Source organism: Balaenoptera physalus (genome assembly GCF_965194825.1).
Source record: "Balaenoptera physalus genome assembly, chromosome: 6".
Classification (NCBI taxonomy): domain Eukaryota; kingdom Metazoa; phylum Chordata; class Mammalia; order Artiodactyla; family Balaenopteridae; genus Balaenoptera; species Balaenoptera physalus.
The window spans coordinates 3703132-3717007 of record NC_138885.1 but is presented as its reverse complement, the minus strand read 5'-3'; the positions used below and the strand labels follow the sequence as shown (position 1 = coordinate 3717007).

Sequence of the window (13876 nt, the reverse complement as noted above, 5' to 3'; positions counted from 1 at the left end):
AGCTCACGTGTCCACCACATCGGGTACGTCACCACTGCAGATGCGTGCACACACATAGAGGAACAAAGGTACAGGGTAGCCATTGCAGCATTACCTGAGTAGCAAGCTTCTGGCAACACAAGTGTCCACCAATAGGAGATTGATTTTTAAAAATCATGATACATCCACACGTGGAACACTAAGTTTCTTTTAAAAATAAAGAGAGAAGCTCTGTTTACTTATACAGAGAGCTCTTCAGTAGTCGGCTTAGTGAAAAAACAAGCTACAAAAGTGATATAATACAATACCACTGAGAGAACTGAAAGGATGCATAAGAGACCAGAAGCGTGAGAAGCAAAGGTGGGCAACTGAGGGTGAGGAGGCAGTGGGAGAGGAAGTGACAGGGTGTCTCTGCATTTAGTTTTTATTGTTGAACCATAGGAATGTATTACTTATCTGGAAAACATAAATAACTGCAAAACAAAATAAATACTCCTCGTATTAAACATTAAAAGTTAGAAGGAATTCCCTGGCGGTCCAGTGGATACGACTCTGCACTCTCATTGCCGGGGACCAGCTTCAATCCCTGGTCAGGGAACTAAGATCCCACAAGCCACATGGCTCAGCCAAAAAAAAAAAGCATTAAAAGTTAGAAAAATCTGCACTTTGCTGTACAGCAGAAACTAACACAACATTGTAAATCAACTAGAGTCCAGTAAAAATTAATTTAATAAATAAATAAAAGTACGTATGCTGCCAAAACAAACAAACAAAGAAAACCATTAGAAAAATCTGGATTCAAAACCAGGATTCTTCTGCGTGACCTTGGCCAGGTTCGGTACCACTCCAAACGGCAGCCTTCTCACCCACACAGTGGGGCAGCGTAGTGACGGCCAGGTGCGTCTGCGTGAGGTCCTCCGTGGGCCTGCACCTTAGTGTCAAACACGTCGCTCCCCTTCTCCTGAGGAAGGCAGCCTGGCATGTGGCTGTGGGAAGGCAGGAGAGCGCTCCAGGGATGTGCCCCTGAACCTGGACCCTGGGACACGCGACAGGTCCTGAACCGCCGTGTGCCTCGGCCTGCTCGTCGCCCACTGGGTCCACTAACGACGCCTTAAAGCGTATATAGGTTTAAAAGCTGAAAGCCAAATCCACCCCAACAGCAGAGAAGGTGAGTCTCCACACAGGTACAGAATGAGAACCTAGGAACATACACACAGAGAATAAACAATGCTCTCGCACTGACCTTATGAGAGGTCGGAGAGCTACAGAGAGGCGGCATACAGGGGGCGGCCAGGCGGTCCAGGTGGGCCATGACAACAACCGCGGTCTGTCGTAAGTCTATGGCAAGCTCGCTGTCTCGCGGAAGAGTGAGGTACCTCAGGAAGCTCTCATTGGGGCTCAGAGGGCCAGACAGAAGCTAGAGAAGAAAAGCAAAGAAACATCTTCAGAAACTGGGAAAACTTAAAGTAACACAGTTAGCCTTTAACCACGCTTTGTATTTTGGTATTCACAGTTAGACATGATCTGTAACCCTGCCCCTTTCTGGCTATCGAGTAAGAAGTGTTGCTGACGCGCTGAGATCTACACACGCACCACACACAGTGGTGCCCACACACCCGCACATCCGCCACCTGTGTGCCGACTCCACACACCCGCACATCCGCCACCTGTGTGCCGACTCCACACACCCGCACATCCGCCACCTGTGTGCCGACTCCACACACCCGCACATCCGCCACCTGTGTGCCGACTCCACACACCCGCACATCCGCCACCTGTGTGCCGACTCCACACACCCGCACATCCGCCACCTGTGTGCCGACTCCACACAGGTAAATGACACAGCCTGACCATCCTCAGGTTCACTACCCCAAGGACCCTCGAAAGAGCTCAGAGCAATCTTCCTGGGAACAAAGCACTGTACCTCAACGTGGCTTTGAAAACTGAAAACAAAAGCCACTTACTTTAATCTAAATGCTGCCCACTCATCAGAAAACCTAATTTTATTTGCACATTAAGTAATAATTCTAATTCTTCTGAAGCCAGAATAGCCTTATTATCACTAAAGACTGCAAAGTGAAAGAATAATTAGGCTGAAAGTTCATAACGGAATAGCTAAGTCTTTCCAGAAAAGGCCTGCAAGATCAAACTTGTACCTCTAAAAAGCCGCAGCCCCAGGGGTGTGGAGCCGGGCAGGCCCTGCTCTGCCACCAGCCTCAGCTTCCTGGGACTAAACACAGTGATGCCTTACGTGACATTCTCTGCGCGGTGCCCCGCACTCAGGAAGGGCCAACAAAGTGAGTCGCTATTTTCAACGCTCTTTTTCTAATGTTTTTCTGAAAGTGTGCATTTCGGACTTGGCTCCATGCCGCCCACGCAGCTTCTGCTGGCTAATGGAGGTGCTGTCCATAAACAGCACGTGGAGGAGGACAGAGCGGGAAGAGAAGATTTGCCTGGGCCCTGGAAGGGTCAAAACCAACCCGCAGTCACTGCCCTCAACGCAGACAGAGTGAGGCATCGGGGCCGAGCAGCTCCTCTGAACCAGACGCGTGCTCCCTCCCACGCCAGCCGAGCCTCGCTCCTGCGCCACGGCCCCATGTGATCGCCGCGGGCGCCCTAAGAACGCACCTGACTCTCATACTTTCTTTCTGAAATATCATCAGGATTTTTACCCATCTTCATGCCGCTACTAACTCGGTTAGCCCCATCACAGCCTAACCACAACACGACTGGCTGCTGGGGACACAAAAGCGCTAAACGCACAAAGGGCTCAGGGGCTCCAGCGCAGCAGAAAGAAAACTGCATGGCCAGCAAAGCAGCAGATGGATCTCTCTAAAAGCACGAGCTGATATACGTGAAGAAACATGCTCCTAATACACACAATCCAAAATGAACACAAAGGGCCCAGGGTCAACAAAACACAGCTGGCTCTGGTCACTCCTTAGTTGCTGCAAAGAATCCGAATGTGATCATGTGATGTTCTGCTGTATCAACTGTGACCCACCCCATGACCTGCCATGGCCATCCCACACCTGACTCACTGTTTGCTTCGTTTTTTTTCTTTATTTTTGGTCATACCACGCAGCTTGCGGGATCTTAATTCCCCAACCAGGGATCGAACCCGTGCCCCCTGCAGTGGAAGCACGAAGTCTTAACCACTGGACCGCCAGGGAAGTCCCTGATTCACTGTTTTAATGGCCAAAACCACACTCCCCCCAGAAGCAACTACCACCACAGATATGTGCTCTGGTCTTGTTTATAAAAGGCTAACTCCTTTAGGATGAGTGAAATGAAGAGAGCTATTTAAGTGCAAAGTCTCGTGACGATACCTACATGAGTGTCACCTTCTGTATGGGGGGCATCTTTACTGCACATGATGCTCTGGAACCTTTGCAGCAAAGGAAGAAGGGGGGCGCTGGTACCCTGGGCAGACCGCTCATTGTCAGTTTCCTGTGTCCCACTGTCCCACAATTGAAGCAGCAACAGGATAGCAGATAACATTTGGCTGGAAGAGAAATTATCTTTATTCTCTAGTAAAAACTTTAACATTTTTTGCCATGGTCTGTAAAAAATAAAAGCAGACAGCTAAATAAAACTGAAGAAATACTTTAGATTTGAAAGGAAACTAAAACAAGGCCCTGAAAACAATCCTTGGCAGTAAAATCCTAAATCAATGCCAAGATTTTAGCACAAGACATCCACCTTCTGTGGATGAGAAACATAAAACCAGTTAAGAAGCTCAAATAGCACTTTCTACAGGGAATTTCTAGGACCTTAAATTAATGGAATAAAAATAACTATTTAAAGAAAATTAAGAGACAGAGGGAAAAAAAAGAACAGTTCCTAAACTACTAGAAAGTTGAACACAAAAAAAGGAAATGAAGAAAACTTAAGTGTACCCAGGTCTGAAAACAGGGGGTCCTGGGACATGGTTCTTTGATCACAGACCACCACACATTTCCTACAATCACAAATAGTTCAATGAAACACAACTGCTGCTCAGATACAGAGTCATTTCCCTACAGCACTCCCAGCCTATGGCACCCCTCACCTCAGCGTGCCTCTCTGCACAGCCAGCTCTAACAGGATGGCCAGGGCCAGGTGCTGGTCCTGCAGAGGGATACTTCCTGGCCCCTTGGTACCAGGCGTTCCATGAACATCCCTGAAATGACAGCAGAGGATGCAGGGACAAAGTAACAACAGACCTTAAAGACGGCGTACTTAAAACAAGCATGTTGTTAATGTTAAATTAAGTACCTTCCCTTTCCCATGGAGAAATATATTTTTAATATTTAGAATCAAGTTTCTGAGACTTGCTTACTCAAATTTAATCAGAGATTCTAAAGCATACAATTAACTTGTAAAGATAAGTTTTTATTAGAAGTATTAATTCAGATACTATACGATGATTACATTAGAAGACATATTCCAAGTTGCTGTAGCATAAAACTACTTGTATCATTATTCAAATCATGAGCCTGAGGGTACGCTGGAAACACTCCAGGAACTAATCTACTACATTTCTCAGCTCTAAGGGAAGAAGGTGAGACGAGACTGCAAAGCATGCTGGAACCGTTCACACAGTAGAATGTGAGAGAAAGAACTCACCCGGTCACGACGGACCTGAGGAACCGGGTTGCTCTTTCTACCACCTCCAGCCACACCGAGGACACTGTGCTCTCATCAAAGAGCGAGGCCTCGGGCAGGGCTCTCAGGGCATCCAGGGATTCCTGCAACAGCTCACTGCAGAGGTCCGCGTCCTCCCCTGGGCACACACAAGGCAGGTGAGGCCGCCCGTCCCCGGGCAGCACACAGACAGAGCTCTCCCCACTCTCCCCACTCTCCCAGGCGGGTCTCCTACCCCCAGAGTGAGAGGATGCCACTGGCATGTTTTCAATCTCTCACATTCCTCTCAACGAGATACCGCCAGAACTCAGAGACTAACATTGAACAGTTGCTCCAACGTCAATTCTTTATTTTATGACTCTCATGTGAGCAATTCTAATGTCTGGTTCTCCTAGAAAATAAATCAGTACGGAGGCACTGCGGTGGTTCACCTGGGATGTATGTGCATACGCACCTTTTTTTTTAGAAGCACAGGCCTGCAAAGTCAAACAGACTATGAAGCCTCTCATTCTACAAACAAGGAAAATGAGGCCTAGAAACACATGGGATCAACCCAGGGGCACGTGGTGGCAGAAGTGAGGAAAGAACCCACATCTCCTGATGTGGCAGGAAACAGAACACGCGGGGCACACATACCTGACCGCCAGGCCCTGCGCAAGAACGCAAAGGCAAAGGAGAGAGCTGCTCGGGATCCAACTCTCGCAAGGCCTTCCACCCCTTTGCCTGTGGGCCGGGAACTGCGGACAACATACATGGGGGGGTGTGGGAATTGGTCAGTCAGAGGCATGTGCAAATTCTAAAATAAAATAAGTAATACGAAAGGATTTGTTCCAAAATGTGATCAATGGGTTTCTTTAGATAGCAGGATCACAAATGACTTTTAGTTTCACGCTTTAAAGACTTTTATCAAATGTCCTTTGTAAAGGAAAAGTTTTCTCTTTGAGGGAAAAAAAAAAAAGACAGTTAAAAGAATTTTAAATGACTTGCAAAAACACTCACGAAATAATCTCAGGGAACTAATATTATTAGGCGGGGGAAGACAGATGATAAACAAAATAAACAGATAAATATAAAAGGGGAATTCAACGTACAAAGTAAAGAAAAGGCAGGTGGGGGGTGAGGAGCACACAGAGAACGAGGCAACAAGTGCCTAAGACTCAGCCCCAGGCCTGGGGTCTGCTCTGGCTCTCTCCCTGCTCAGGGCTCTGGGGCTGCTAGGTCTGCAGGCCCCGTACTCTTGCTCTTCTCCTTCCCCCACACCCCCACCTACCTCAGCAGGTAACCCCTCCTGAATTTAGTGCTTATCATTCTCACGTGTCTTTTTAAGCTTTTTACTACTTACACATGTTAATTTAACAAGACATGGTTTCATTTTGCACGTATTAAGAAGTTGTACAAACCATAAAAATCATCCTTTTAAAAAGGATTTTTTTTTAAAGTTTTAAAAAACTTTTTAAAAAGTTTTTTTAAAAAAAAAACTAGAATACAAAAATGTGTGTACAATATAAACTCAATCATACGTAGCAAGCAATTTTATTTTCAACTTTATACTGTTACGTATTTCTACTATATACTTCATTCTCCAAATTTACTCTAATTTGCTTTCATAATTAGGGAGAAATGTTATTTAAAATGGGCAATAATATAGAATGATCTCCCCAAGATACAATATCAAGTCGAATTAGCAGTGAGGAACGTGGGGACCCACAGAGGCAGCTGGTATGCGCACGTCTATGAATCCTGAACAGTGCAGGATACGTGCTTGGGGAGCTCTATGCGGAAACACAGAAACTGTAATTAGGAGCTGCCTCCTACGAGGGGACTGGGTACCTGGGAGACAGGAATAAGGAGATTCATACTGAATGAGAACTATAAACTTTACAAGATACAGATGTATAATAAGACACGTGGTCTTTAAAACAGGAAACACACATGCAAAGTGAATTCAGATGAAGTGGGAGAAGCACTCTGCACAGGGCGCCCTCTGAGAAAGCTGTACCAGGAGAAGCATGAAGCTGGGGCTCCCCTCGGCCAATCGTGACCTTACCCACGGAGAGAGAGCCCAACAGCCCTAAATCTGTACCGTGTAACAACTGCTAAATCTTCAACAAGTGGCTCTCCATTTTATAGCTATTTAAGAAAACAGAAATAGAAACAGCTTGGACCCACCCCCATCTACGCCAATCAACTATCCAACCCGCAGCCAGTTCTACGAAAAAGGTAAAACCCACTACTATCCAAATAAGTTGAGAAATTAGGGAAAGAAATCTACTAAAATTTAGGAGATAACACTACACATCTAACAGAATGGCTAAAATAAATAAGTAACAACACCACCAAATGCTGACGAGGATATGGAGAAACAGAACCACTCATACATGGCTGATGAGAATGTAAAATGGTACAGCTATTCTGGAAATAGTACGAAAATGTCTTACAAACCTAAACGTTAAGACCCAGCAATTGCACTCTAGGCATTTTTTCCAGAGAAATGAAACTTAAGTTCACACAAAAACCTGTACACACATATTCACAGCAGCTTTATTCAAAATACTCAAAAATTATAAACAACTGAGCTATCCTTCAAAGGCTGAGTGGTTAAACACAATATGGTACATCCATACATGGACTCCTGCTCAACAATGACGACACATGCACCTACTTGGAAGAGTCTCTCAAAGGAATAATGCTGAGTGAAAACGCCAACCTCAAAAGGTTACATAACAAACATGGAGAACAGGTTAATGGTTGCAGCTATAAAAAAGGGTCCTTGTCCCGCACCCTGTGGCAGCACTGACAGAAATCTACACCTGTGATAAAATCTCAGGCAAACACACACACACACAGGATTGAAAGCATGTAAAATGGGAAATCTGAGTAAGACGGGTACAATGTATCAAAGTCGATATCCTAATTGTGATTTTTGTACTACAGTTTTGCAAGTGAAAAACTAGGGAAACTGGCTGAAGGGTATAAGGAATCTCTCTGCATTATTTCTTACAACTGCATGTGAATCCATAAAAGCATCTCTTGTTAGAAAAGAATACGTAAATCACATTAAGAAGAAAAAAAATGAAGCATCTAAACCAGTTAAGCACTACTGCAATGTGATAATTCCCTATCCGGTACCAAAACAAAAAGAATATAATGTTCAGATCCCATTTTCAAATCTAGACATGCTGATCTAAACTTTTAACTGGCTTCTACAGTTACTGACAGAACAGCGTCTTTAAAATAATGGTACAGGTTACAGCATAGCCTGTTACTTTATGAGCAAATTGGGAAAGCCATTCTCCAGATTATATGAAACATACAAAAAGAGAAAGAAAGAATAAAATTTCAGAAAACAAAATCAGACTATATTGAAAGCCTTAATTAAACTTTCTTAAACAAAACAGCCTGAGTTTTATATTTAGCTGGTATCAGGATTCTTTCTTATTACCTTTTTTTGTCCACAGGAGGCAAAGAAACGCTGCTGCTTTTCCACTTAACTTTGATATTCTCCTGAAAAACAGTTCTATTCAAGGCAATGAAGTATCGTTCCAAGACGACGAGTCTCTGCTTGAGCCTCAGGGCTGAAAGGGTGGTGGTGGCTGACTGGGTGGCCAGAGCTTGCTGCTCTCTAACCAGCACAGAAAGACACTCCTTCAGTTCATTCACCTCTAGAAAACAAGATAGAACACCCAACCTCTGAATATCATGGGCACAGTTTGTTGTAATGTTATAAAATGGGTAACAATAATAGGTAATAGCTGAGTGCTTAGTATGTGCCACAAACGGTTTTAAGCACTTTACACACTAGGTAATCCTCACAGGTGCCGTTAAGAGCCAGTACTGTGCATGCATTCTATGCAGGGGGAAACCGAGGCACAGAGTGCTTGCCCAAGGTCACCCCGCGGAGTATGGCACACGGGAGACCACTCAGCCACCACACTATACTGCCCCTCTGTAAACATGGTGTAAACGTTTTTAACACAAAACTGTGACGTCAATCCTTATCAGCAACACATTTCCCAGACAGAGAGAAAAACTATATCCAGTATTTCCATGTTATGAAACCAAATCCAAAATAAAAACATTGTTTCAATAAATTGCCCAGCATACATGACTGATGAGAGGTAATACATTTACTGGAATACTTCAGAGAAAGATGAAGTAACTAGTCAGAACGTGCTATGGGTAAGTAGTATTTCATTATACTATTCTCTCTACTGTGTATGTGTGAAATTTCCTACACTTAAGGACTTTTTTTTAGGTACCTAGAAGAAAATTACGTGAATGAAAATAATTAAAAGGAGTCCTGTCTTACAATTAAGCATAAAGCTGCCTTAAGTTGAACTGTAAACTAAGTTACCTTCCACCAACCCCCTATACCAATAGAGCACCCAGTGGTAACGAGAGCAGGAGATGTCCTGTGCTTGTTTTTCTATCTCTGATATTTATTAGCTATGAGGCCAAAACAGTCACTGCCCTGGTAGCCTCATATCCCAAGAGACAAAAGTCACACACCTACTGACTTCCCCTATATGGAAGACATTTATTTTTTAGCTACCCATGACCTAAACATGCTTTTCCTATGGGAGAGAAGGAGATCATAGAAGGCATCAGATGGATACACCTCACCACTCTCTAGGGAGGCCACCAGGACAAAGCTTCCCTCTCCACACACAGGAACTATGGCACAGAGATGCACATCCAGACACCAGAGGTTGGATGCTAAGTCTGGAAAGCTCCACTAGCTAAAATGGCTAATCGTTATAGAAAACTAGATGGAAAAAATACGGTTTTTTTGTGTGTTGTGTTTTTTTGTGGTTTTTTTTTTTTTTTTTTTTTTTTTTTGAAAAATACTTTTGGGACTTCCCTGGTGGTCTAGTGACTAAGACTCCATGCTTCCAATGCAAGGGGTGAGGGTTTGATCCCTGGTCTGGGAACTAAGATCCCACATGCTGCGTGGCATGGCCAAAAAAGGAAAACAAAATTTTTTTTTAAATATAGATTTCAGAAACACTAAAAGCAATGTAACAGAAAAATATGAGAAAAACATTAACAAAATAAATGTTTAAAAAAAATACTGTAAATTCCAAACTAGGCTCAAGATGAAGAAGCAGAAAGATTTATACATGAAGTATCATCCCTACCCTTCACAGGCATCCTTGCAGAATCACCTTTGGCCCAGCACTGAGAGGTGCCTGAGGCCCCGCATACATACCGGACACCTCACTGAGACAAGCCCTGCCAAAGACAGTTTGTCTACACATCCCTCATGCAGAATTTCTTCCAGAAATCAGGCCTAAGAAAAGCTTTACCTTCCTGAATAATCACTTATGTTTTCTACTTTGAAATAATACATCTCTCTTCTTTGTGGCTGCAAAGCCCAGAGACAACTGTGAAGCTCAAAGAGAGCCTTCATGTCCTTGAGCATCTGCCTGCTCTCCTTCCTGATGTCCTAATGGTGCTTGCCCTGCCCAGCTCCTAATGCCTAGTCAATCAGTCATTTATTGTAGGATACCTTGAAACAAGTAGGTGAATAAATAAAGTAACAAAGAAACAAATCATGGGCAGAACTCCCATCCCCTCCTGGCAGTAACAAGGTATAGCACACTCTTGCCCTGCCAGAACGGTGTCACAGAAAACCAATCAAACAGAGTCTCAGAACATAACATGAAGATGTCCACGTTTCAACAGAAAGTCACTCATCACATCAAGAGCCAGGATGATCTCAAAATGAATTTTAAAAAGACAATCAATAGATGGAAACACCAAGATGACAGAGACGTTAGAATACTCTCATAAAGATTTTAAAGAAGCCACAATAAAAAAAAAGTTTCAAAGAGCAAAAACAAACACCCTTGAAACATATGAAAAAATAGAAAACCTAAGACAAGAAAAAGGAGATTTATTTTAAAAAGAAGAAAAAGAACCAAATGGAAATTTTGGAACCAAAAAAACCTAATACCAAAATAAAGTTTGGTGAAAGGGCTCAACAGGAGAATGGAAAAAAATAAAGATGAATCACTAAATTAGAAGCCAGAAGTTCCCAATCGAATAAGGAGAGAAAATACACTGGAAAAATAAAATTACACTGAACTGAAAACATGCTAGAAGGGTTCAATGGCGCATTACATGAAGCAGCAGAAAAGCTCAGTAAACTCAAAGACAGGGCACGGTAGTTCACGCAGTCAGTGCAACAAAAAGAAAAAAACAATGAAAAAATGTGAAAATAGTTTAAGGGATATATGACACAGTATCAAGCAGACTTCACAGGGTCCTAGAAGGAGAAGAGGCAGAGAAAGGGACAGAAAACTTATTTGATGTAATACAGGTAAAAACTTCCCTAATCTGGGGAAGGAAACAGACATTGAGATCCAGGAAGTCCACAGAGTTCCAAACAACAGAAAACTAAAGACACCCACAACAAAACACATCATAATTAAAATGTCAAAGGTTAAAAACAAGATGAAAACCTTAAAAGCAGCAAGAGAAAAACTCCTTAGATGCAAGGGAACCCCTATAAGACTGTAAGTAGATTTTTCAGCAGAAATTTTGCAAGGCAGAAGAGAGTGGCATAATATATTCAAAGTCTGAAAGAAAAAAACTTCTTTACCCAACAAACATATCAAGCAGCAAGTGAAGGAGAGATAAAGAGTTTTCTAGACAAGCAAAAGTTAAAGGAGTTCATCACCACTAATCTAGCCTTAATAGAAATGATAAAAAGAGTTCTTTAAGCTGAAAAGAAAGAGAACTAATTAGTAACAAGAAAACATTTGAAAGTATAAATCTCACTGGTAAAAGTAAATATATAATAAAGGTAGTGGAATAATAACTTAGAAACTGAGTGTAAAGGTTAAATGACAAAAGAAGTAAAAATAACTATAACAAACAATTAAGGGATATATAAGATAAAAAGTTGCAAATTATGACATCAAATACATAAAACATGGGAGAGGAAGATAAAAATGCAAAGCTTAGAATGTGTTCAAATGTATGTTTATTTATAAATAGAATGTTATAAATACAAGCTGTTATATGTAAGCTTCATGGTAGCCACAAAGCAAAAAACTACAGTAGATACACAAAAGATAATGAGAAAGGAATTTAGGCATACCATTAAAGAGAATCATCAAATCCCAAAGGAAGAGAAGAACTACAAAACAGCCAGGAACAAAACAATTATCATAACAGCAATAAAAACAAACATATCAATAACTGCAAATGTAAATGGAGTAAATTCACCAATAAAAAGACAGAGAGTGGCTGAAAGGATTTTTTTTAAAAAAAAGAACTCATCTATATACTGCCTACAAGAGACTCACTGCAGACATAAGGACACAACACACAGACTGAAAGTGAAGGGATGGAAAAAGATATTCCACGCAAATGAAAACCAAAAGAAAGTTGGGGTACCTATACTTACATCAGATAAATAGATTTTAAAACAATAGTGTAATAAGAGACAAAGAAGGGCATTACATAATGATAAAGGGGTGAGTCCAACAAGAGAATGAAACATTTGTAAATACTTATACACCCAACATAGGAGTAACTAAATATAATGCAAACCTTAACAGACCTAAAGGGAGAAATTGATAGCAATACAATAATAGTAGAGGACTTTAATACACCCCTTACATCAACAGATAAATCATCCAGACAGAAAAATCATTAAAATAATATCAACCTCATATGACATGTTAGACCTGATGACCTTAACAGATATATACAGAACATTCCATCCAAAAGTAACAGAATACACATTCTTCTCAAGTGCACATGAAACATTCTCCAGAATATCACATATTAGGCCACAATAAACTTAATTAGACTGAAATCACATCAAGCATCTTTCCGAACCACAAAGTTATGAAACTGGAAATCAATTACAAGACGAAAACTGGAAAATTCACAAATATGTGGAGATTAAATAACATGCTACTGAACCAATGGGTCAATGAAGAAATCAAAAGAAAAACAAAAAAAAAACCTTGAGACAAATGAAAATGGAAATACAACATACCCAAACTTACGGGATGTAGCAAAAGCAGTTCTGAGAGGTAAGTTCAGAACAATAAATGCCTACCCCAAAAAAACAAGAAAAATCTCAAGTAAACAAGAAACCAGATAACCTAAATAAACACCTCAAGAAACTAAAAAAAAACAAATAAAAAAAAAAAAACACAAATGAAGCCCAAAGTTATTAGAAGGAAGGAAATAACAAAGGTCAGAGTGGGAACAAATGAAAGAGACTACAAAGACAATAGAAAAGATAAATAAAACCAACAGTTGTTTTTTGAAAAGATAAACAAAACTAACAAACTGTTACCTAGAATCACCAAGAAATAAAGAGGGCCCAAAAAAATAAAATCATAAACGAAAGAGGAAATGTTACAGCTGGTACCACAGAAAGACAAGACAACTTAGAAGAAATAAATTCCTAGAAACATACAAACTGCCAAGACTGAATCATAAAGAAATAGAGAGTACGACCAGACCAATTACTTGTAAGGAGACTGAATCAGTAATTAAAAACCTCCCAACAAACAAAACTCCAGGACCAGAGGGCTTCACTGGTGAATTATGCAAAACCTTCAAAGGAGAATTAATACCGATTCTTCTCAAACTCTTACAAAGAAAAATAGAAAATGAGGGAATACTTCCAAACTCATTTTACAAGGCCAGCATTACCCTGATACCAAAACCAGACAACCACCAGGCAAGAAAATTATAGGACAACTTCCCTGATGTTCACAGATGCAAAAAACCTTCAACAAAATATTAGCAAACCAAATTCAACAACACATTAAAAGGATCATACATCATGATTAATTGGAATTTATTCCAGAGATACGAGGATGGTTCAACATCCACAAATCAATCAATGTGTTATACCACATTAACAAACTGAAGGATAAAAATCATGTAATCATCTCAATAGATGCAGAAAAAGCATTTGACAGAATTCAATATCCATTTATCATAAAAACTCTCCCAAAAGTGGGTACAGAGGGACCATACCTCAATGTAATAAAGGCCATATATGACAAGCCCAGAGCTAATATCATACTCAATGGTGAAAAGCTAAAACATTTCCTCTAAGATCAGGAATAAGACAAGGATGCCTACTCTCACAACTTTTTTTTCAACACAGTATGTGAAGTCCTAGCCACAGCAATCAAACAAGAAAAAGTAATCCAAACTGTAAAGGAATAAGTAAAACTGTCACTGTTTGCAGTGACATGACAGCATACATGGAAAATCCTAAAGACACTCCAAA

At 41.2% G+C, this 13876-nt stretch overlaps 1 protein-coding gene across 1 annotated transcript in view; it reads right to left on the bottom strand.

Annotated features, from left to right (window-relative positions):
• The window catches only part of HERC2 (HECT and RLD domain containing E3 ubiquitin protein ligase 2), a 214764-nt gene that overhangs the window by 165356 nt on the left and 35532 nt on the right, over positions 1 to 13876 (bottom strand). Inside the window, exons 5-10 of the mRNA XM_082466157.1 lie at positions 8048 to 8267; positions 5242 to 5342; positions 4588 to 4744; positions 4031 to 4141; positions 3313 to 3484; positions 1223 to 1396 (exon numbers count right to left, since the gene is read on the bottom strand). Coding sequence (XP_082322283.1) covers positions 1223 to 1396; positions 3313 to 3484; positions 4031 to 4141; positions 4588 to 4744; positions 5242 to 5342; positions 8048 to 8267 — 935 coding nt within the window. The remainder of the gene's footprint in view (positions 1 to 1222; positions 1397 to 3312; positions 3485 to 4030; positions 4142 to 4587; positions 4745 to 5241; positions 5343 to 8047; positions 8268 to 13876) is intronic.